We start from the raw sequence: 22,199 nt of genomic DNA on the forward strand, positions 1-22,199 counted from the left end.
TGATTTCCCCTTTGCCCTAGCGAGCTCGTTCTTGAACTACCGTTTTCGCATCGACAGGTACTTAGCTTGGACATGACGTAATTTATGACTTTCCACAATTGTCTATTTTAATTGGCCGACGTCAGCTTAGAACCAAACGTACCCTTAACTTGTACACCATCGTGTCAAACTGCACGGTAGGCCTAATCTCGCGCAGCGGATATCGTCGGCTCGGCCCTAGTTGGAGCCAATTATCCTTCTGACACTGCCTGGCGCCCTAGTTGGAGCCAATTATCCCTGTGGGGGCGTCGGTCATCGTCGTCGTCGCCAAATATTTGTTCAATTGCGATTTACATATTTAAAGTTATTAATTATGCCATATTATATGAATAATGCATTTATTTTTTGATAATAATAATAAAAAAATAGTTTTATTACTTATTTTATTTTTATTGGAATTCATTATGATACTATTCATTATTGTTTACTTAAATAATTGTTTTCGGTTTCAAAAAATGTGACACAATGGTATAAGAGTTAATAGGATTAATATGGTAGTATTTACAACAAGATACAATCACACTCGCGGAAGCACAGCAGGAAAGAACTGAGGAGTTAAGCGTGCTGAGGGTGGAGTAGTGTGAGGATGGGTGACCGACCCGAGAAGTGACCAAGTCTACAATTTGACTAAAGATGAAGTGTAATTAGTGTTAAAAATGGTTCAACTGAGAGAGTAACGAGTCAGTGTAATTAGTGTCAAAAATGATCCAAATGAGAGAGTAATGAGTTAAACAATTAGAAAAAAGAAATTAGAGAATTGAAATTCTAAAAAAGAAAAAACATTTCGAAAAATAATCATTAGTCATGGTTGGGCTTACGAGCCGGGACTAAAAAGTCCCCCAGCCCAAACGCTAGTTCGCAGCCACGTGGAGGAGCGTCGTTGGCGTCGAGCGCAGCGGATATCGTCGGCTCGGGCCCGGTGCCAAGTGAATTATCCTTCGGAGACTGCCTGGCGCCCTAGTTGGAGCCAATTATCCCCGGGTCATCGTCGTCGTCGCCAAATACTTGTGGGGGCGTGAAAGGAACTCCTAACCTGCCACGAGCGGCGAAGACCAACTCCGCAATGCGACTGGACAACTTGATGCAGGTGAGGCTATATGAGCCACTCGCTTGTAGCCTGCAGGATAGGCAGGAAAGAAGTAGACTGAACGAATGAACCGGAGAACTGTATATCTTTCCCTTTGTCTCTCGTTTGACTCAGGACTTGAGAATTGAGATCCAAGCCAAACCTTGTAGCAATATCAGAGAGCGTAACACTTCTTCCTGCAGCCATCTTCAGGTTCGCTATCTTGCCATCCACCTTCCTTTCTACAAGCTGTTTAGATCCATGCTGCTTTCACCAGCAAATACGGAGTTCTTTTTTTTTTCAAGTTTTCTGCGGCAACTAATCTGTCTCCAGCGGGTTGTTAGATCTGGCCTTCTATCGCATAGTTGTGTGAGGCTATTTGAACATCGTTTTGTTTCTGAACTAAGGATGGAGTGCGCCTTGTCGCGCCACCTTGCCGGCCATTTGCAGTTCAAATTTTTGACATGCACGATGCAGTTCTGCTGTTGATTTGTATACTTTGATGGCTGTTTGATACTTTGATCGCTAGAGCATGGTAGTGGGCATCATGGGAAATAGGCAGTCAGCCATCCTGGCCGTGGGTCCCATGGATGTCTATTTGGAAAATTTGCTACGGGACACCGTTATTTTTGTATCTTTACCATAACACACCACCGCTGTGCAAAGTCCACGACGAGACGCTCGACCACCTCTCCTTGGATTGCCCCTTCGCCAACGTCGTGTGGGCTAGCATCAACTCGGGGCTGCGCGCCCTGCTCCCCACCCCGGCTGCACCGCTCTCGGTTTGGTGGCCAGCGGCTGTCGAGGGGCGACCCATGGGCCAGCGGAAGACGGCGAACTCCCTGATCTCCCTTGTCATTCGGAGCCTCTAGCTAGAGCGCTGTTAGCAATAAGCCATGGTGTTCATGGCGTGCATGGTGGACCGGCGTGAGCGCGCCAAGGTCGGGTCCATGCATGGCATGGTGCGCGCGTGTGACAGTGTGTGTAGTGCGTGTGTTTGTTGCGTTCTGTCAGGAGTTAGCGAGAGGAACGGAGGACTTGGTCCTGCAGCGGGCCGGCCGTGGCGATCGCGTTTGGAGCGCGTCGTGCGCGAGCTGGGGCGTGCTGGTCATGGGTGCGTGTGTGCGCGGCCGTAGCGACGTGGGTGCGAGCTGCGGCTATAAAATCCCTTCCTGTAATCTCCATTGTTTGTACCACGAGGTTGAGCTCGGGTCGAAATCCAGAAAAGGCATTCGTGCGCCATTGCCTTTCGTCTATCTCCGTCCGTGAGCTGTGAGAGTGAGGGAGCTAGCCAGAGCTAGCACCAACAAGTGGTATCAGAGCCACGGCGATGGCGTTGGTTCCGCACGGTGGTGGCGCCGGGGGGAGAGCGATGCCGCTCTTCTGTCCGATGCTCACCCTCGACAACTACATCGTCTGGGCGATCAAGGTCGAGGCTAACCTCGACGTGCAGGGCGTCTGGGAGGCGGTGGTTCCGGAGGACCCGACGGCGGCGATCGATCCGGAGAAGAACAAGAGGGTGAGGGCGTACCTGCTCGCGCGCTCTCGGAGGACATTCTGCTACAGGTGTCGTCGAAGAAGACGGCGGCGGCAGTGTGGGAGAGCCTCAAGGCGCGGTTCATCGGCGCGGATCGCGTCAAGGCAGCTCGGCTGTCGACGCTCCGCGGCGAGTTCGATCGGCTGATCATGGCGGACGGCGAGGAGCTGGACGTCTACGCTGGGAAGATCGGCTGCATGGCCGCCAAGTTCGCAAGCCTCGGCGGGACGTTGAGCGATGCCAAGATGGTGAAGAAGCTGCTCGACACCGTCCCGGACTCGATGTACACGGCGGTGGCCGGCATCGAGTAGTTCTGCGACGTCGAGACTGTGTGCTTTGACGAGGTGCTCGGGCGTCTCAAGGCGTTCCAGGAGCGGACGGAGCGGCGCAAGGCAGCTATTGGCGTCGAGCGTCATGGAGACCAGCTGCTGCTCATGGCGGCGCAATGGGAGCAGAGGCGCCGTACATGCGGCGGCGTCTACGACGATAGCGGTGGGGACAACAACGGTAGGCGCGGCAAGTGCCACAACTGCGGCATCCGTGGCCACTTCGCCCGCGATTGCAGGAAGCCCAAGAAGGAGGAGGAGGAGGAGAACCAGGAGGAGGCGCTGCTCTGCGACGCCAGCGACCACCCATGCCTGTTCTAAGGTCATGGCTTAGGGGGAGAATGTTAGCAATAAGCCATGGTGTTCATGGCGTGCATGGTGGACCGGCGTGAGCGCGCCAAGGTCGGGTCCATGCACGGCATGGTGCGCGCGTGTGACAGTGTGTGTAGTGCGTGTGTTTGTTGCGTTCTGTCAGGAGTTAGCGAGAGGAACGGAGGACTTGGTCCAGCAGCGGGCCGGCCGTGGCGATCGCGTTTGGAGCGCGTCGTGCGCGAGCTGGGGCGTGCTGGTCATGGGTGCGTGTGTGCGCGGCCGTAGCGACGTGGGTGCGAGCTGCGGCTATAAAATCCCTTCCTGTAATCTCCATTGTTTGTACCACGAGGTTGAGCTCGGGTTGAAATCCAGAAAAGGTGTTCGTGCGCCATTGCCTTTCGTCTACCTCCGTCCGTGAGCTGTGAGAGTGAGGGAGCTAGCCAGAGCTAGCACCAACAAGCGCAACGCTCGCGTCTTGGGCAAGGTCGAAACCAACCCCCAACAGCTTGTTCGCCGGATCAGCGATGAGTGGCAACTTTGAACTTCTAGTCGTGGTTTAGGTAGACCCCAGGGCAAGGAATAGTTGTTGTTTTGGGTGGGTGGTGTGGCCGGCTCCGTCTGTGGTTGCCTGGCGCAAGAGTCTATCCCCTGTACTGGACGATGTCCTTCCTTCTTCGAGCTTAATACAAAACACGCAGATCTCCTGCGAGTACTCGAAAAAAAAAATAACACACCACCGAAACGGTTGTTTGCTGAGTACCATTATAATTTTGCGGTATGTTTGCCAAAACACACCGCATGCTAAAAAAAGAAAGATTTATTTATTTTGTAACGAAATCAGACGATTGCCCCAAATCAGACCGGTTCTCCTTCTAATTAAAAAACAGAAAACCAAACCTGATTTTCGACGAAGGGGACTAAAAAGCCTTTCATCGGATGAGCCTTAGCAGGCATCGTCGTCCTCCATCTCACCAGGCGCCGTAGTTCCGCTCCTCACCGTCGGCAAGCACATCTTCTCTCCGTACATCGTTCTTGTCCCTCGTCCGCACCATTTGCAATCAGCCGCAAGAGCCGCGGCACCCAAGAGGGGTCTGGGCCATTCACCGGTGCCCTCGGCCGCTCTCACCGGCGCCCTCAGCAGCACCCTTGGCCGCACTCACCAGCGCCCTCAGCTGCGCTCATGGGCGCCCTCGTACTAGAACGTGATCTGCCGGCGGCCATGGACGGCGACAGGGCTGGGTGCCAAAGGGTTAATTCCGCCTAGATTCTTCCCCAATTACATGTAAACTAACTGTATAAACGTCTGGTACTAAATGATGCCCGATTATTTTTTGCATCTGTTCATAGGTACGGACGATGCTGTTCTTAGTACTCCAGATATGGTTCGGTTCAAGACTAAATAGTGCTCGATTATTATTTTTCCATCTGTTCATACGTACAGAGCAAAACACTACGGGAACCAGTCAAGGTGCCGACGGCCGGCCGTCGGCACAGCTTGCCTTGCCGCGACGGCAGCCGTCGGCACCTTGCCGTCGGCACAATAACGCCTCGGCACAGACAAAGTTGCCGTCGGCACAGACTTGCCGTCGGCATAGAAATAACGGCCGTTTGGTAATTCTGGCTCGAATTTTTTCAAAAAAAAAATTTCAAATTTTTTCATCCCAATTTTTTTAATCTCTCACATGCACCATTTTAACTCTAACTACACTTAATATTAGGTCAAATTCCACTCGTGGTCAAACTTCCTGGTCAGTCACCCATCCTCACACTACTCCACCCCTAGCACGCTTAACATCTCGGTTCCATTTAGACTAGCTTCCCTGAAACAAATGACACCTTGTTGATAATAATACCATATCAATACTATTAACCCCTATTCCTTGATGTTGCACATCTTTATATTTTTTAATTTCAAACAATTACCTACATAAACTACAAGAATAAGTATATTAATCTTGAATTCAAATGGACAATAAAATGATTTTATTTTTTTCCTTTTCTATTTAATATGGAATAATTAATATCTTTAAATCCGTAAATCAGAATTTGACAAATAATATGTCTAAATCGATTAGAAAAATGAGAGGAATCCAAATATGACATCTATATCATATTTTGAACATAAAAATGATTTTTCCAAAAATTCATGAGCATTAGATTATGTACTACATAAACTACAAGAAATTTTTGTGATGTTTGTAATTTTTCAACTTTAATATTTTTCCTTGTAACTATGACATATAATATGACACCACGCGAAGGTTTCACATGGTTTGGATCGTTTTTGAATTTTTTGAAATGGACCTGTGCTTGTCTTGGATGTTCGAGCTCTTCCAACTTTATGCAGGACAGGACTATGGTGTATGTTTTCAGTTCGGTTGCCAATCCCTAACAGAGGTGAATGGATGATCAACATATGAAGATGATCAAACACAGGACTATTATGTATGTTTTCAGTTAAGTTGTCTGTCACTAACAAATTAAGGGTGAATGGCCGATCGTATGAAGATGATCAAACATAGCATGTGCTAGTGTTGTGTGTGTGCTGTCTAGTGATTTGTCTGAAGAATGACCGTCTGCGTGAATCTTAATTTGATAGGTTTGTGTGTTTGAAGAATGACCTCACCCTTAATTTGTTTGAAGATGATCAAACAGAGCTTCTGTTTAAAAATAGAGGGAAAGAAACTTGGGATTCAGTGTGTGTCTCCATCAAGATTATGAACTACGCAAAATTGTTGCAGCTACTTTTGGTTGTTGCAATTCGCGCGACGGTCATTCTTCAAGCAAATTATCTTTCCCTCTATTTTTAAACAGAGAAGGCCTAGACTCGGCTTTATATAAATCCAAAACGGCAACGAAATACAACCATCCATCATATGATAGGTTCATTACAGTATCAACAAGCCGTAGCAAATCATCCACACCCTGATGTTAAGAACTGGCAACAAAACACATAGACTCTACTAATCCATAAAACATCGAACATGATAGCTCATTTTTAAGAAGGTTTTTTAAGATATTTGCAATATTTCAAGTTTGATATTTTTTCAAGATAGAACTTATTTTTCTGAAAATTTTGATATATTATTTATATTTTTCTGAATTATAATGATTTAGTTATGATTTTTTGAAGATTAATGTGGTAAAATGGAAAATAGTTGTGCCGACGGCTGAAATATGTGCCGCCGTCGGCACAAGCCTGACGCTATTACCTCGCCGTCACAGCGGAGAGGCTGTGCCGACGGCCGAAACTATGCCGACGGTTGCCGTCGGCACAGACCTTCCTGTGCCGACGGTTTTCCTGTGCCGACGGCTTACCTGCGGGCCTGGCCGGAACGGGTCCTGTGCCGACGGCCCCGATGTTTTGCCGTCGGCACAGGATCTGGCCGTCTGCACAGTGGCGCGTTCCCGTAGTGAAAGGGAACGGAAAAAACCAGTTTTTTCATCACAGATTAATACGTACAGGCTAATAAGGGCCCTTGAAAAACCGTTCAAGCAACTGATTCGTACATAGGACCGGACCAAAATTTTAACTTCACAAAAAAACCGTTCTAAACCAAACGTGGATGGTCATCCTAATAAAAAAATATCAAACTTTCCGTTTTAGGTTATACGGTGTGTTTTGGCAAATGTGCCACATAATTGTAATGGTACTGAGCAAAGACATGTTTTAGTGGTGTGTTTCGGCAAAGACACAAAAATAACAGTGTCCCGTAGCAAATTTTCCCATGTCTATTAGGTCTAGCAACGTTTCTTCTTAACTCTTCGTGGTTCCTCTTGCCCTCAAGCTGTAACAAGCTAGCAGAGAACTGAAGTAGATTAACGTTGCACACACAAATGAGAATGGAACATGCATTTTCAGTAGTACCAAAACATCACGCACACAGGACGGAGACCATGCATCACCATGTACTCCCTCCGTTGCAAACTAAAATGCATATAGATACCTGCGAATCTAGATAAATCTGAGTCAATTATTTTGAAAAAGGAGTATAGCAAGAGAATTACATTTAATCGGAAGTGTCATATTTAGAGTGAATTTGACAAACAACAACGATGTCTGGATTCCTTCAGTCTACTTTTTTGGTGTTGTTAAAGAGCTCTGAAGTCTGAACAACAAACAGCAAGCCGCGCTTCTTCCAATTCAGTTGTTGTTGTCACAGACAACCATCCAACAACAATCTTGGAATACCAGCTTGACAGTCAAACAAGCTAAGAAATATACTTTCAGATGCGTGTGAGGTCTGAAGTCTGTTCATATGCGAGCCAGACAGCTGAAATCATGTATTCCTTAACTGCCATTGTCAGAGGGATGACCAAATACCAAGTTCAACTATTCCTCCTCCAACTATAATACATAAGTCCCCAATGTACACTTTCAATTTCATTCAGGATTGGGATGCTTGCCTTCTATAAAAAGATTCAACTGCGAGTGGCATGATTTTAAATTAGATATAGAATATGCGCACCAACAAGACACATGCTTAGACAGTGTACATGCAAATATGAAGACTATGTAAGTACACAATTCACTTAACATGGTGCTTTTCACTGGAGAAATACATTGGTGCTTTATGCCACAATCATAAATCACATACATGCATAAATCATTCTGAAGAGAGATCTGCACCTTGCGGTGCGATAGAGTCCCTAACCCTAACCCCTCCCGTGGCGCTCCCCAGGGCGCCGCCGGGGGGCTGATCCCTCTCCTTCCGCCGCCCCCTCCCTCTGCGTTCTCTCCCTCCGCCGCTGCCGTCGGCGCTGGCCACGGTGGTGGCGGGCCCCGGCGCCAAAGTGCCCGGGGGAGTTGTTGGAGGCGGCGACCGGCGGTGGCGGCTGGGGCGGCGACCACCGACTTCGACGTGCTCCGCATCTAGGGCGGCGGCCCTGGACGTGCGGCGGCGGCTCCACCTCCACGGCCTCCGGCGATGGATGGTGGTGGCGGCGGCTGTTGGATCTTGGGCCCGCCGAGATCCATCGTCGGCTTTTGCTGGCGGCACGAGGAAGGGGGCGGCGATCTGCGGGGCGAGGATGGTGTGGTTGCGGCTACCGCCGTCCACCGATTTCTCCTTCGTCGTCGCTGGTCAGCGGATGGCGGTGTGGGGGCGTGTTCGTCTGCTTCGGGTTTGAAGGTGGTGGTCCTAGGGTTCTTCTTCTGCGAAGATGAAGACCTACCGGATGCTGACCCTCTTCATCTAGCCGGAGTGTTGAGTTCTGGAAGGCTCCGTCGGCGAATGGAATAGCGCATCTTTTGCCTGTAGTTTGCTGGATCGGGTGGTATTCGGTCGCGCGCACCCATGCTTTTATTCCAACCGTTTGGTTCTGGAGGGAGCGGCGCGAAGCTCTTTTTCTGTGTTGACATCAAGTGACTATGGATCCATGATGAAAGTCAGAAGAAGAGAATATCATGAAGGCCGGATGGGAGGACTAGCTAAGGGAGGTTCAAGTCTCCACGCTGTTGATGGACTTGCTTGGTGTTCCGAGCTTCACAGCAGCGGTATGAATGTGGGGGCGACAGCACAGGTGAACTTCAGAGTCCTACCTTTCAGGGTGAAAACCCAAGGTCTGGCCTTAACTGGTTGTGCCTGACGATGACCTTGTTGGAGGCATTGTTTTGAGAGCGGGGACTATCTTCAGGGTGAAAACCTATGATCTTTGATCGTTGTTCACTTCTTGGAGGCGTCGCTTTTGGAGAGTCTGTATTTCAGGTGTTGTCTTGATGGTGGATATATTGCTGTTGTTAGACCTGAGATACTGTAGTGGGACTTTTGTTTCTTAGTTTTCTTTTCTATTTTTTGGCTGTGTGCATCCGTAGTGCCATTAGGGTGGTACGTTGTTGCAGACGCTAGGTGTATTTGGTATCTTTTGATATTAATATATTCCCTTTATCGAAAAAATAAATCAATCTGATAAACTGTTGTCATGCTTCTTTAGCTTCTGGGCTCAGTTTTTTGGCATAATCGTTCAGCAATTATGGTGATGCACAAATGCTAACATATATGAGTTAACAGTTGTAGGTCAAAACATATACTCACCTTGGAGGGACAGTGTCACAGTGTTGAAAATCACGGTTACACATACCCGATTATCATCAAAGACGCGCGCTGCGGCGATATTTGGTGGTAGGGTCCCTACCATGGGATCGAGAATGAGCAAGTAAGTTCTCTTTTAACTGCAAGAGAGAGAAAGTGTTGCTAGCCTCAGCACAAGTTTACCAATTGAAATGCAAGCGAATGGAACCATTAGATATTTTGTTATGTATAATAGGTCACATTTTTTTTGTCTTGATAGAAGTACTATATGGTAAAATAAATCGCCAACTTCTACACCATATGTTCTAATTTTGATGATAATAATCTGAAAGCAAGGATTATGAGTCGATGAGTCACAACTAGTCGCTGGGTACCGACTGAAATAAGTCACGATTAGTGCTTGATTTGTCGATATGCAGTCCGTGGATTTTACAGGAGGGGATGAGAGGACAGAGACAGGTCGCAGCATTAGGGATGGGCGAGAATCCAAGAAGATCCTGGGGGCTAAAAGGGCAAATCCTATTCATCGCCCCGCTGCGGGGCGTATTAACCGCCCACGCGCACGGCAGCTCGCGGGCCGCGACCCAATAGCGCGGGCTGGCTATGGTTCACCCGGTTTAGGAAATTTAGGTGCGGTTTTTTTTCGCTTTTTTTCTATTTCGTCGGTTCTTTCCTGGTTCAGTCGGTATTTTTTCTTTTCTATTTTCAATATTTTCGAATTTGAGCAAATTTCAAATTCGAGCAAATTTTGCCTAGATTCTAAATTTGTTCAATTTTTTTTTGCTCAGATTCGAAATTTGTTTAAAATATTTTTTTCTCATATTTGAAATTTATTCAAAATTATTTTATGCTCAGATTCGAATTTTGTTTAAATTCAAATTTTGCTCAGATTTAAAAAAATTCAAAATTAAATTTTGTTTTATTTTGTAATTTGCTCGAACTCAAATTTTGTTCAATTTTGAAATTTGATCGAATTAAAAATTTGCTCTATTTTGAAATTTGCTTAGTTTCAAAATTTGCTCGAATTCAAATTTTATTATATTTTGAAATTTGCTCAGTTTCGAAATTTATTTCGAATTCAAATTTTGTTCTATTTTCAAATTTGCTCAGTTTCCATTGGAATTTGTTCAAATTCGAAAAAAATATGCATTCTTTCGGAAGGAGATTCGAACTCTGGTCTTTGCAATGGACAATGTCGATCGTATACTGTTACATACCAGAGAAAGATTCTATTTATTTTCTGTGAGCGAACGAATTAATGGGCCGGCCCACAAGGAAGCGGGCGCGGGGAGCAGTGCGTGCGGCGGTTAATCCCGCACGCACTGAAGCGGCGTATAGGCGCGCCCGGCTAAGAGGTAGGATGCAGAGCTCCGTTGTAGGACGCGATCCCTATTCGCCGCTCAATGCGGGAGCGATTCGCTCCCGCTCAAGCGACGGACGGTGTGGGCCGGCCCATTAGCGCCTAGCAGGTATGGTTTTTACCTTTATTTTCTGGTTTTTCGGTTTTTGATGGTTTTTTCGGTTTTTGATGGTTTATTTTTTTATTTTTGCTACATTGGTTTGCTGATTTCGAAATTTGTTCAGATTTATTTTTTGCTCTGATTGAAAAATGTTTATATTATAAATTTGTTCAAATTCAAAATTTGTTTAAATTTGAAATTTGTTCAAATATGAAATTTATTCAAATATGAATTTTGTTCAAATATGAATTTTGTTCGGTTTAAATTCTTTGTTTTTTAAACTAAACAATTGTCAAATTTTGAACATTTTTCAATTTTAAACAATTTTTATGTTTGAATTTTTTTCAAATTTGAACATTTTTAAATTTTGAACTTTTTGAGATCCGAACTTTTTTAGATTCAAAGATTTTTTAATTCGAACTTTTTTATTTTAAAACTTTTTCAGATTTGAACATTTTTTAAATTTAAACATCTTTAAAGTTTTAAACTGAAAGGAAAGAAAAGGGAGAAGCAGTACCTTTTGTTGGGCCCAGATTTGGAGCGGCCCACGGGGAACCTCTTCAGGCGTAGCGAACGCTGCCTCCCGCTTAAGGCGGAGAGTAGGCGCTCCCGTTGTAGGATGAGGCCCAGGAAGAAGATAGCCTCCACGTTAATAATGGATGGGCTGTCTTGCCCATGAAGGCCCAATTAAAAACCCTAGCTTTCACTAATCCATCTGGTGCGTCTATATTTCTACAAGTAATCTTTAACGACCATCCCAACTAAAAAGAGGCAGGTAAGAGGAGGCTTTGTTTCACAGGCCTCCTTCCATGCTTTCATCTCTCTCTCTCTTTTTATGGTCCCAGCAACAAAGTAGTTGCTCGATCGGTTTCTTTAGGGGTAGGTTTTACGCGCTGGGCCTTTTCTGTCCTAGCCAAAAAGTATTCGCTCAACTCGGGGAAATAGGTTAGTCCTGATTAGTTGTCGACTAGTCAACTAGTCGATCGACAACTTCAACTAGTCTTGTCGTTTAAAGGTGTACACAGTCAAGTTGCGATAGGTCAACTAGTCACAACAAGTCAAACGAGACTCGTAATCCTTGTCCGAAAGGGATGTATTTGCTGATGGACCTATATAAATCATTTTCTTAGTGGATATGTATATCCATTCTAGGTTATAGAACTGACAAGAAATATACATTACCTAAGATTTGTCAACACAATTTAGAAAGACATGCATATCCGTTCGGCAGCCGAGATGGACCTTAAAAGAAAAGCATGGCATTGTCAGGAATACAATAGCGGAGGAGCGGAAGGGTAGCACAAAATGAAACATAGAGCTAACTGTAGTACATGAATTACAGAGTTTGTCCAAACTCTGCTTTCCACAAGATCATTGCATGAACAGAAAACATTGGCAGCTTCCCATTAAGCAATACCATCTGTAGAAGTTAGGACGAAATATTAAAATATATTAGGTTCTGCATCTTCAAATGTACAATAACAGAGGTAAATCATTAAAAAATAAATTATTAACAGATTTTATCCAAAAAAACAAATCCGTGAAGAAGTTCCAAGCAAAAAAGTAGGGGTAGGAAGCTCCAAAGCCCACCGGGAAGGAAAACAAACATTATATTTTGACTCAACAAAATAAAAGAAGCAACTTGCTCCAAATGGTTAAACTTTAATATAAGTAAACACACATGATGAGATTGTTTTGCCAGGTTTGGCCGTGCCGAAGCAAATATAAAATTTACATATCATGAAAAAAAATTGAACTGACAAATCAAGGGATTGAATACTTACAAATGCAGGGGATTATTTCCTTTATGTATCTTAAACTAACATGTTATGTGCAACTTGTATCACATGTAAGTGAAGCCATCATTTTTAGCACAGCGACGAAGACCAATGAACATAGCAAAAAAAATGGGTAATTCTCATCTTTTCCACCAGCGCGCCCCAAATAGGCGCCGACAGGTGTGCCGGTAGCGCGCTCCAAGTATAGTGAAAGCCATTCTACACCGGCGCACCCTACGCCGGCCTGCAAATTTTTTTTTTTGGACCAAATTATAATATTTTGCATAGTTTAATAATTCAAATAATATTTTTACAGTATTAAATCACACAAATTATTTCACAGAAATAGTTCCAATGAATAAATTAAAATTTTCATACAAGAATAAAATTTAATTGCAACGCATGCGGTGTTTCCTCTCAGCACCCAAAAATGCTCGACTAGATCATTCTGTAGATGAGTATGAACACCAGTATCTCGGATTTTTTCATGCATTCGGAGGAAAGCATCAAACTATGCCAGTACCTGCTCAACCTTAGCAAGAGACCCCTGAAAGTCAAAATGATGGTCATCATTCGTTGGTGCGTCGCGCTCACTCTCAATGGTCATGCTATGCATGATCACGCAAGCATTCATCACCTCCCACATCTGAGACTCTGACCAGGTAAGAGTAGGGTACCAAACAATGGCAAAGCGCTTATGGAGCACGCCAAATGCCCTCTTCATGGTGCGACACTGCTATTTTTTGTTCTTTTTTTGAAATTATTGCCCGAAATATTGAACCTAAAAAAAGTCTTGTTTCTGTTTTGAATTTTGGGAATCTAAAAATTGGCTAAATGACCGTAGATACATTTTCATATAAAACACGTTTTCATCGGATGTCGTATGCAACCAAAAAAGCCGTTTTACCGATACATGACGTAATTTTGCAAAAAAATAAAGCCGAAATTCATTTTTGTTAATTTCTATTGCAACTATATGATATAACACGTGGTCATCTCGAAGTATTTTATTTTTTGAAATTTCTAACATTTTCTTTTATTTTTTAAACTAAAAAGGCGATTCCCTGGTGCGCCACTTTTAAGTACTTCCCAACATAGCAGTGGCGCACCTGTACATGGTGCGCCATTGGTATGTCTACGAGGGGGGGGGGGGGGGGGTCAAACTTAGTAGTGGCACACTGGGCGCACCGTTTACAGGTGCGCCACTTGTAGTGATCCCACCGCTAGCCCTTTTTCTAGTAATGTCCCCAGTATCCTAGGAAAACCTCTACCTACATTTTGTATCAGGATCCGAGCTATATCTTCTGCATTTGGTGCCCTCAAATAGGCTGGCCCAAACACTGCAGCCACTGCCCGGCAAAACATGTAGACAGTCTCAAAGCATGTCGAGTCGGCCATGCGCAGATAGTTATCGGTTGCATCTATGGAAACTCCTTATGCAAGACAACGCATAAAAGCCGTGCACTTATGAACTGATGAGAACCCCCATAAGCCGGTGCAGTCTTTCTTGCACATGAAATATGTATCATACTCCGTGGCGCCTGTCGGGGTTTTGCTAAAACAGAGGAACACGGGTACCTCGGCGAGAGCCTTAAGGTTATCAAATCGATGGGGGCTAAAAGTGACGTCCCCAAGTACGGTACCACCACGGCGGCGTCTGCGGAGCAGTACGACGGCGAGGCTCAACGCGACAAAGAGGGGACACCGATCTTTCCCAGGTTCGGGGCCCTCGTGTGGAGGTAACAACCCTGCTGTTGCCTTCTCTATATTGCACGGTGATGCTTCGCGAGGTACCAAGAGGAACTACAATGTTGGGGCTTGAAGAACCTCTCCCTAGTTCCAGATGCGATCTGGGGGTTTCTGGTGGGATGGAGTCGGCCTAAAATGAGCCAACTTGTTCCATGGAGCAGATGCCCCTCCTTTTATAGAGGCACTTGGTCCTCATCCCCTTGAAAATCTTGGGGGAGGGGTTGCCACAGACGTGCAAAAGGAGGGTGCTAGCTGGTCCCTACTGTATTGATGGACTTGGTCCATGCCCTTCTCAGAGAGCGTCGGACCACAGGAGTGGTTGTAGACCGTTGATGTCATCCATGCCGCGTTGCGTCGTCCACGGCGCCTTTACATAAAGAGGCAACACCCATGCCTCTTTATGCAGGCAATGTCAGGGCTTCTCTTGTCTTCTAAGATGCGTCATGGCTTGCGTCATCGTCTTCCCTTTCCCGCGGTGCCCCGCGCGGTTCGACCGTCATTAAGACACCGGACGACACCTTGTGATGGCTCCACACCGCTTCCTCGCGAGGAGGGGGGTCCCTCGCGAAAGGCCTCTATCCTCTATCGGAAATCGACAAGTGTTGGCTTCCTCGTGAGGCCTCGTGGGGCGCGTCTACCTTGTAGCTATAGATGGGCCGTCGTATGGGCCTTGCAACAGGTTTACCCGTGGTACCCCCGGTGCCACTACACCGACAAGCTGCGGGCCCATGCGGTGGCCCGCGTCCTCCCACTTCGCCAGGAGCGTCGTGGGTGGGCCTAGTGTGGTGATCGAGGGACAATTTGCACCATGGAAGCCAACCATCGCACGATCGTGGGCCATCGGCCCGGCAACTTCCATGCTGAAGGCGTGCCTCCTCGGTAACCGCACCCAGCATTTCCTTAAGAATAGGGCCTTGCGTTGCAGAGCTCCTTCCTCAGTTCCTCCGCCACCATGCCATCTCCTTCTCTCCTTCTCTTCTCCTCTGCCCGGAACAAACCAACTGACCACACTCCATGGCACCGAAGCGGGAGCTCGAGGAGGAACCAGAGCCCGTGTTGCCTCTCTTGGAGATGCTAGCCCCTCAGTGGCTCCAGCGAAGCGTGGGCGTGGCCGGCGCAACGAGAGCAAGAACAAGCCAATGCCTGCGCCGCTCGCTCTGCCAGCTGGAGCCATGGTGAAGCGCGGTTGTGGCCGTCCGTGAGGCAGTGGGGGGGGTCGTCGCCGGTTGTCGCTGCCGAAATTGGGTCTGCGAGCAGTGCGGCCGCCTCGGCTCTTGCACTGCCCATCGGCATATTGGCCACCGGGCCATCCTCCATGGCGGCCTTTTCTCCTCCGCCGGGCATCTTACTTAAGATGACCCGTTCGGACGCGCCACTTTACGAGTTCTTCAGCTTCATGCTGGAGGAGACCTTGGAACGTCTGAAGCTTCCCGACAGGTTCACCTAGGTTTTCTCCAAGTACGAGCCAGGCTACGCCCTTTTGAGGGAGACCAGCCTGAGCCAGGAGACGTGGAAGGTGATGACCCACTGCGACGACGCTGGGAGTGTGTACCTTACGGGCGACTGGTCGAAGATCTCCCGCTGCTACAAGCTCCAGCGTGGGTTCCTGCTGGCCTTCTGCCACCATGATGACACCGCCAACATCACCGTCAAGGTCTTCGGCGGCTCCATGTGTCGCACCTTCTACCACCCCGTGGAGGCTTAGGCAAGCCTGCCGCTGCAGATCTCGCTGATGAAGGAGAGCATCCCCTCCGTCTCCTTGGCAATGCAGATCTCGTCGGACTCTAGCTCAGATCCCCTTTTTCTTAGATAGGAGTCTTCCACGAAGCATGTCGATGTACTTAGTTGTTCTGTTCTTTTACAAATTTTGTAATCGTTAAGACAAAGCCCTTGTGGGCCTATATATATATGCATGTATTTCGCTTTGACTTTGTTTTTTGGCTCTCCTGTCCTTTTCGTGGAGCTTGACGTGTAGTATGTAGGAGCGCAACCTTTTTTTCCCTGAGAAACATTCCTCGCCGGGCCCCATTCGGTGCTGTCTCGGCGAGGTTTACTCACGATGCGGTTTTTCCTTGAAGTTTACTCTTGGCGCCCCCTCGTCGAGGCTTGTCGATGGTATCAACTTTCAGTTTACCATTGGTGTCACCTCATGGAGGTTTACCGGTGGTGTCATATCTTCAGTTTCCATTGGTGTCACCTCGTGGAGGCTTAGCGGTGGTGTCATTTCTTTGGTTTACCGTTGGTGTCACCTCGTGGAGCCTTACTGGTGATGTTGTTTCAGTTTACCGTTGGCACCACCTCGTTGAGGCTTGTCGGTGATGTCATTTCTGTTTACGGTTGGCGCCACCTCGTTGAGGCTTGTCGGTGGTGTCATTTCAGTCTACCGTTGGCGTCACCTCATTCTGGCTTGTCGGTGATGTCCTTTCAGTTTACCATTGGCGCCACATCGTTGAGGCTTTTTGATGGTGTCAATTCTCCACGAGGCACATGGCCTTGCGTGGGACTTCCTCAGTGCGAGGGGGTTTACCTATGGCGCCACCTTGGAAAAGGCTTGCCTGCGGTGTCATTTCCCCACGAGGCACATGGCCTCGCGTAGGAACTTCCTCACTGCGACGGGGTTTACCTATGGCGCCACCTTGAAAAAGGCTTGCCTGCGGTGCCATGTCCCTGCGAGGCACATGGCCTCGCGCAGGAACTAACTCACTACGAGGGGGTTTACCTATGGCACCACCTTTAAAAAGGCTTGCCTACGGTGTCATTTTCCCGCGAGGCACATGGCCTCGCGCAGGAACTTCCTCACTGCGAGGGGGTTTACCTATGCTGCCAGCTTGAAAAAGGCTTGCCCGCGGTGTCATTTTCCCGCGAGGCACATGGCCTCGCGCAGGAACTTCCTCACTGCGAGGGGGCTTTCCCCTCAGAGACCTTCCCTTGGTTCCTTTGGAAGGTGGTTGTTACTTCTCTGCAAAGAAGCACACATTAGATGCCCAACGTCAAAGATTTTATTCGAAAAACAAATCCGTGAAGAAGTTCCAAGCAAAAAGTAGGGGTAGGAAGCTTCAAAGCCCACCGGGAAGGGAAAACAAAACGCTTAAGCTTTAAACGAAACAGAAAGGTTTGATGAGCCGCCGACGGTTCTTCGATTCCTTGGCCCTCTGTTGGTTCTGCTACCCGGACCCCAGCCGGGGCTTTAATCATTCCCGGCTCTTTTATAGTTCGTTAATGACCTCAGAGGTTGAAATGGAATTGGATCCTGGCCTCCTAACGAGGGTGATTTAAGTGCAATGAAATGTACCGGTGGTTCGCGAAGCATCTAGCTTACCGGTCATCTCCCTTTTGTCAGTTTCCCCTGACCGTACATATCTAGTTCGGCGTGTAAAGAAGTTGCTCACTTTACTTTTGATCAATAGAAATTCATGGCCTTAGAGTGATAAGGGAATTACTTCGAACCTCTCTCCACTAGCGTAATTCGAAGAACGAACAAGAAAAGGCGTCACTGTTTAGGTAGGAGGATGGATGGATGTGGTCCAATGGCTAAAGCTCTGCCAGCTTCTTGTAGACTGGCCCTCGGTTGATTTTCCTGCCTTTAGCTACTCAGATGTTTCAGTTCGCTAAGTTTGAAAAGTCCAAAGAGCAATGACTTTCAAACCATCCAGATTTACAATTCAATTTATCGTTGTTGACACGGGTTCGCTATTTTCAACAATGGCTGCTCCAGTTGTTCCCGCATAACTTGCATGAGTTTCTGAGCTTCCCATTTGATCATCCGTTTTTTTTTGGCTGTTTGAAGTAACATTCTCAATGGGTCGTATCTCCATGGCTTTCCTTTACTGAGTTCCATTTTCAATTCACATTCCTTTGCGCCAGGTAGAGTTTCCAACTCACAGACCTATGTAGGGGTGGATACGGAACATGGCGAGTGTTCGATCCATATATCTTGCAGAAAACATGTTCAGTGGGCCTCTGCCAGTGCTGCCAGGGTTTCCTACAGTCGGGTCCCCTACCACCAGTCCGCTGGCGCTCCTGGTTCATGGGATCCTAGCGGGGTTTAAAACTCAATGGAAAGCTTTCGGTGAAGACCAGCTCGACGGGCCGATCACCGTTGGGGGGGGGGGGGGGGGCATTCCCCTCATAAGTAGTCCTCTTTTATAGTGACTTAACTATGGAAAATGGAATAGGGGAGTTGAACTTTAGGAGGTCGAATCCACCCTAGGTAAACAGTCGACCGGCCCTGGTCACTGCGGCCCCCTTTTGTGAGGGGGCACCCCTTCTCCCGAAGTTACGGGGCTATTTTGCCGTGCAGCATTAATTGTAAAAGGAGATGAGCAACCTACGAAAGAGATTTCAATGGAGATACAAAGTCTAGCCAAGAGAAAGGAAGTCCGCAAAGAAGGAAAAGGGAGGAGCCTACGCTTGATTCAGCCCTAGACGATGTGCTCTTATTTGGAATTGATAGCCTTTTTGGCCGGGTAAGAAAAGGAAGTAGTAGTATATCAGGCAGTCTAATTCGACGACTATTTTAGGTTCGAGGAAGGTTGAAGAGAGAATAGGTAAAATAGCCACTTTCGGGAAGATGACGAAGCCGTTGAAAGGCATGAGGTATCATATCGTAATAGATATGTCTTTCGGTATTGAATCCGTGAGGCCAGGTGAAGAAAAGTCTGATATGATGTTGTTCTGAAACTCCAGAAGGATACAACGGTGGTTCTACCTTGTTGGATGGCATTCATAAGCAGCTATGATATTTATTATCTTTGATTAAGCGAAGCTGGCGCGAACCGAACGCATCTTGCTCAAATGTGGTTCTCCCTAGTCTTCTGTGCCGCCGAAGGCTGACTCTGGGCCCCCGCCTGCTGAGGACGATCCCATTACGGACTTTCTGTAAGGGGACATGCTTGACCCAGCGCAAAAATGGGAATTCATAGTTAATGCAACCCATAGAGTTTGGGGAGTGCAGGGATTATGATGGACATGGAATTTAGATTCCCAAAGGTCCGCCAACTTACAAAAAGACTTGGCACCGTACGTAATCTATCTTAATCCATTTTGTTTGAATCTGGTTCTTCTGTAATCCACCTAAGCTTTTTATAACAGAAAGTTCGATTAGTTCAGTGAAAAAACGGTCAAACTTTCTTCCATCTTTCCTAGCTCCGCGAGCTTGCACCCGTCTCGCGCATCACTGCTTACTTGTGATCTAGATCTGCATCCTCTCCAAGGCCCGCTGCATGTTGTCAAATGCAGGTTTGCATAGGCTTTTTTTTGCTTCCATCAATCCAATTTCGTGAGATCGAGTCAAGATAAGAAGGCTAAATTCTTGCACATGGCAAAAAACTAAAAGGATGAGTTGAATCGAAAAGAATGGGGCATCCTGAGGAAGAATCGTGGCTCCCTAATATATTGACCCTCAATAATACCTATGACTTCCCCCAATTCGACCAGATCGCGACTTCACGTAAGGGACAAGAGCATCCCTATACCTATGAACCACTATTATATATCAATCAACCGGTGCCAGGTTCCGATCAGAGTCAATGATTCAGCTAAAAGAAGTATATCATTCTAGCAACAAAGAGAACCCGAATGCTAGCGTTTAGCCTAGCAAGTCTACCTAGTTGAGCACTCAACCCTCACGAACCAGCTTTCAACGACCCAATCCCTTGGCAATTCCCGAGCGATCGCACCAAAATGCGAGTTCCTTTTGGATTTCCTTCTTGATCAATGACAACCGTCGAGCAAATCAACTCAAGGGCTTGTGTTGGCTCATGATCTATGTTCCCACAATAAGGATTATGTTCCTCAATACCGATAAAGTACCTCAAGTCACCAAGATCTTTCATTCCGGAACCAACCTTAGTTGCCCCTCACTAGAGTGAGTCTACTTAGCGAACTGGCAGGACGAATGACTCTATGAAATTTTTCGATACTTCCACATATTCTGGGTGACCTAGGAGACATCCCTATTTTCCCCCGGGGTCCGGCTTGACGCATGGGTTTTACGAGAGGAGTATAAGCACCAAGGACCTTGGAGGTGGCGCACGACGGGAGCAGCGCGTAGGCACCGTGCCCAGCCCCCACTCCCGTGATATACCCAGGTGACAACCAACGAGCATCCACAGCACTCCGCCTTTGCGAGGGTAAACACAAGTTAGCTGGTCCGTCGTGCGGCAGCCCCACACCAGGCGTGGGGTCTCCCTAACGGGTCATTAGGCCATCTTCAACAGGGCGACCCATCCCGCGCTCGTGTGTCCGGATGGGTCGAATAAGACAAAAGCGTGGTCCAACAAGCGGACGCATCCCAAAATCGGATGGTCGCAGCGTTCGGAACGATCCAAAGCCGGCCCAAATCTAGGCATCGTTTGCGTGGCCGCGGACGCCAAGCGCTGTCCGCTCGCGTCCGGCTCTTGTCCTCCCCTGGCCCGCGTGTCATAGGCTGATAATTTCATTTTGCATTAAAATCAAATAGATTACATTTTTCTTAATACTACTACCTAGTCCCGCTACCCAGGACTCGCCGCCGCGACAGTGGATTTCACTCGACGCCAGCGGCCTCTATGCGTGAGGATTCCACTCCAGCTTACCAGCTGGGTGGCCTGTCGGCGACCTTCCTCCGGCGTGCCTCCGCGGCCGCCCTCCTCCTGTCCGTCCTCGCTGCGAGGGCGCGGACGCGCTCGGCCTCCTCTGGCGTGATGGTTCGCTTGTCGTTCAGCTCGCGCTCGCGCACGGCGGCGCGTTCCACAGCTTCACGTGCCTAGAGGCGGACGAGGCCGGCATCCCGAGCCTCCTTGTTCCCCTGCTGGCGACGCTGACGCTCTTGCCGGCCTAGTTTCGCCTCATGACCCGCCTCGCGGGCGCGCCGGTCGGGCGAGGGCATCTGGAGGAGGCGACGGGCAGCCTCCTGGGCGATGAGCTCATTCTTCTGCCCGATAAGGTCGCCTAAACGGCAGCGACCGGCCCGGACGGAGGCCTCGTGCTCCCTGCTGTCGCGCGTGAGCTCGGCGAGACGGTCCTCGATGGCGGCGTTGAGCTTCGCCATCTCGTGGTGATGGACGGCGTCCGCCTCCTCCTTGGCCGCGTTCCTCCCGGGGTCAGGCGCCTTCTCCGCGGCCTCGTACCAGCCACCCACGTCCCCCCTCCATCTGCTCCATATCCTCTGCCTCCTTCGCCGCCCCCTCGGCCACGACGCGGATTGCCTCGTCGTCGGTGACCCAACGCGCGTCCTGCCGCTCCTCCTCTGGCGTCCGCGGGAACCTAGCGCGGGCGGCGAGGGAGATCTTCACCCACGTGGTCTGCAGGCTGTGCGGCATGGTGATGGAGGAGGAGAGGGCGCCGGAGGAGAAAGAGGGAGAGAGGGCGGCGGAGGCGGTTGTGAGCTCTGTGAAGCCCCGCGCGGCGCCTTTTATGGCCGGCGGCCTTGGCGGGAAACTTGGCCGCGAGCGCGCGCCCTACTGCCTTTTCGCGCGCGCGGGAATCCCGTTGCGCGCGGGAACTTTCCCGCGCGTTCCCCCGCCCGCCATTTCTGTCCCGTCGAGGCCTGCCATGGCGCAGGGCCCCTCAGAGAAGACGAGCCACGTGGCGCCTTTTTGGGTCGCCACGTTGGACGCAGCGTGCGACCCAAACGGACACGGGGACGCGGGGCGCTGTCCGTGTGTCCGCGCGGCCACCTAAACGGTCAAAACCAGACGCGCGCCCGCGCGTCCGATTTGGGTCTCAGCGTCGGAGATGCCCTTAAGTGCATGTTTGATGGCGAGGGCAGCTCCCGAGCCCTCAGCACTCAGTGGGCCCTTCTCAGGGGCTGCGGGCTCTTGGGTCGCTCAAATATTGTTCTAAGCCATTTACACGTGCAACATGGACAGAAGATAAACATAAGCTCATTAATCCACCAAGCTCTGCTGCCGAAATAACC

General features: G+C 48.5%; 1 protein-coding gene and 1 pseudogene across 5 annotated transcripts in view; both read left to right on the forward strand.

The window, feature by feature from the left end:
• Positions 1-941: 941 nt before the first annotated feature.
• The window catches only part of LOC127319780 (cysteine-rich receptor-like protein kinase 44), a 115,875-nt gene continuing 94,617 nt past the window's right edge, over positions 942-22,199 (forward strand). For 2 of the 5 annotated variants that reach the window (XM_051349761.2, XM_051349760.2), the window contains exons 1-2: positions 948-1,318; positions 9,292-9,436. In XM_051349761.2, coding sequence (XP_051205721.1) covers positions 9,417-9,436 — 20 coding nt within the window. In that variant the 5' untranslated portion in view covers positions 948-1,318; positions 9,292-9,416. Of the gene's footprint in view, positions 1,319-9,291; positions 9,437-22,199 lie in introns of those variants that run through there. The other 3 variants (XM_071819697.1, XM_071819699.1, XM_071819698.1) reach the window with 3 other exon arrangements.
• LOC139830948 (uncharacterized) lies at positions 1,318-5,619 on the forward strand (annotated as a pseudogene).

Source organism: Lolium perenne, chromosome 5 (genome assembly GCF_019359855.2).
Source record: "Lolium perenne isolate Kyuss_39 chromosome 5, Kyuss_2.0, whole genome shotgun sequence".
NCBI lineage: Eukaryota > Viridiplantae > Streptophyta > Magnoliopsida > Poales > Poaceae > Lolium > Lolium perenne.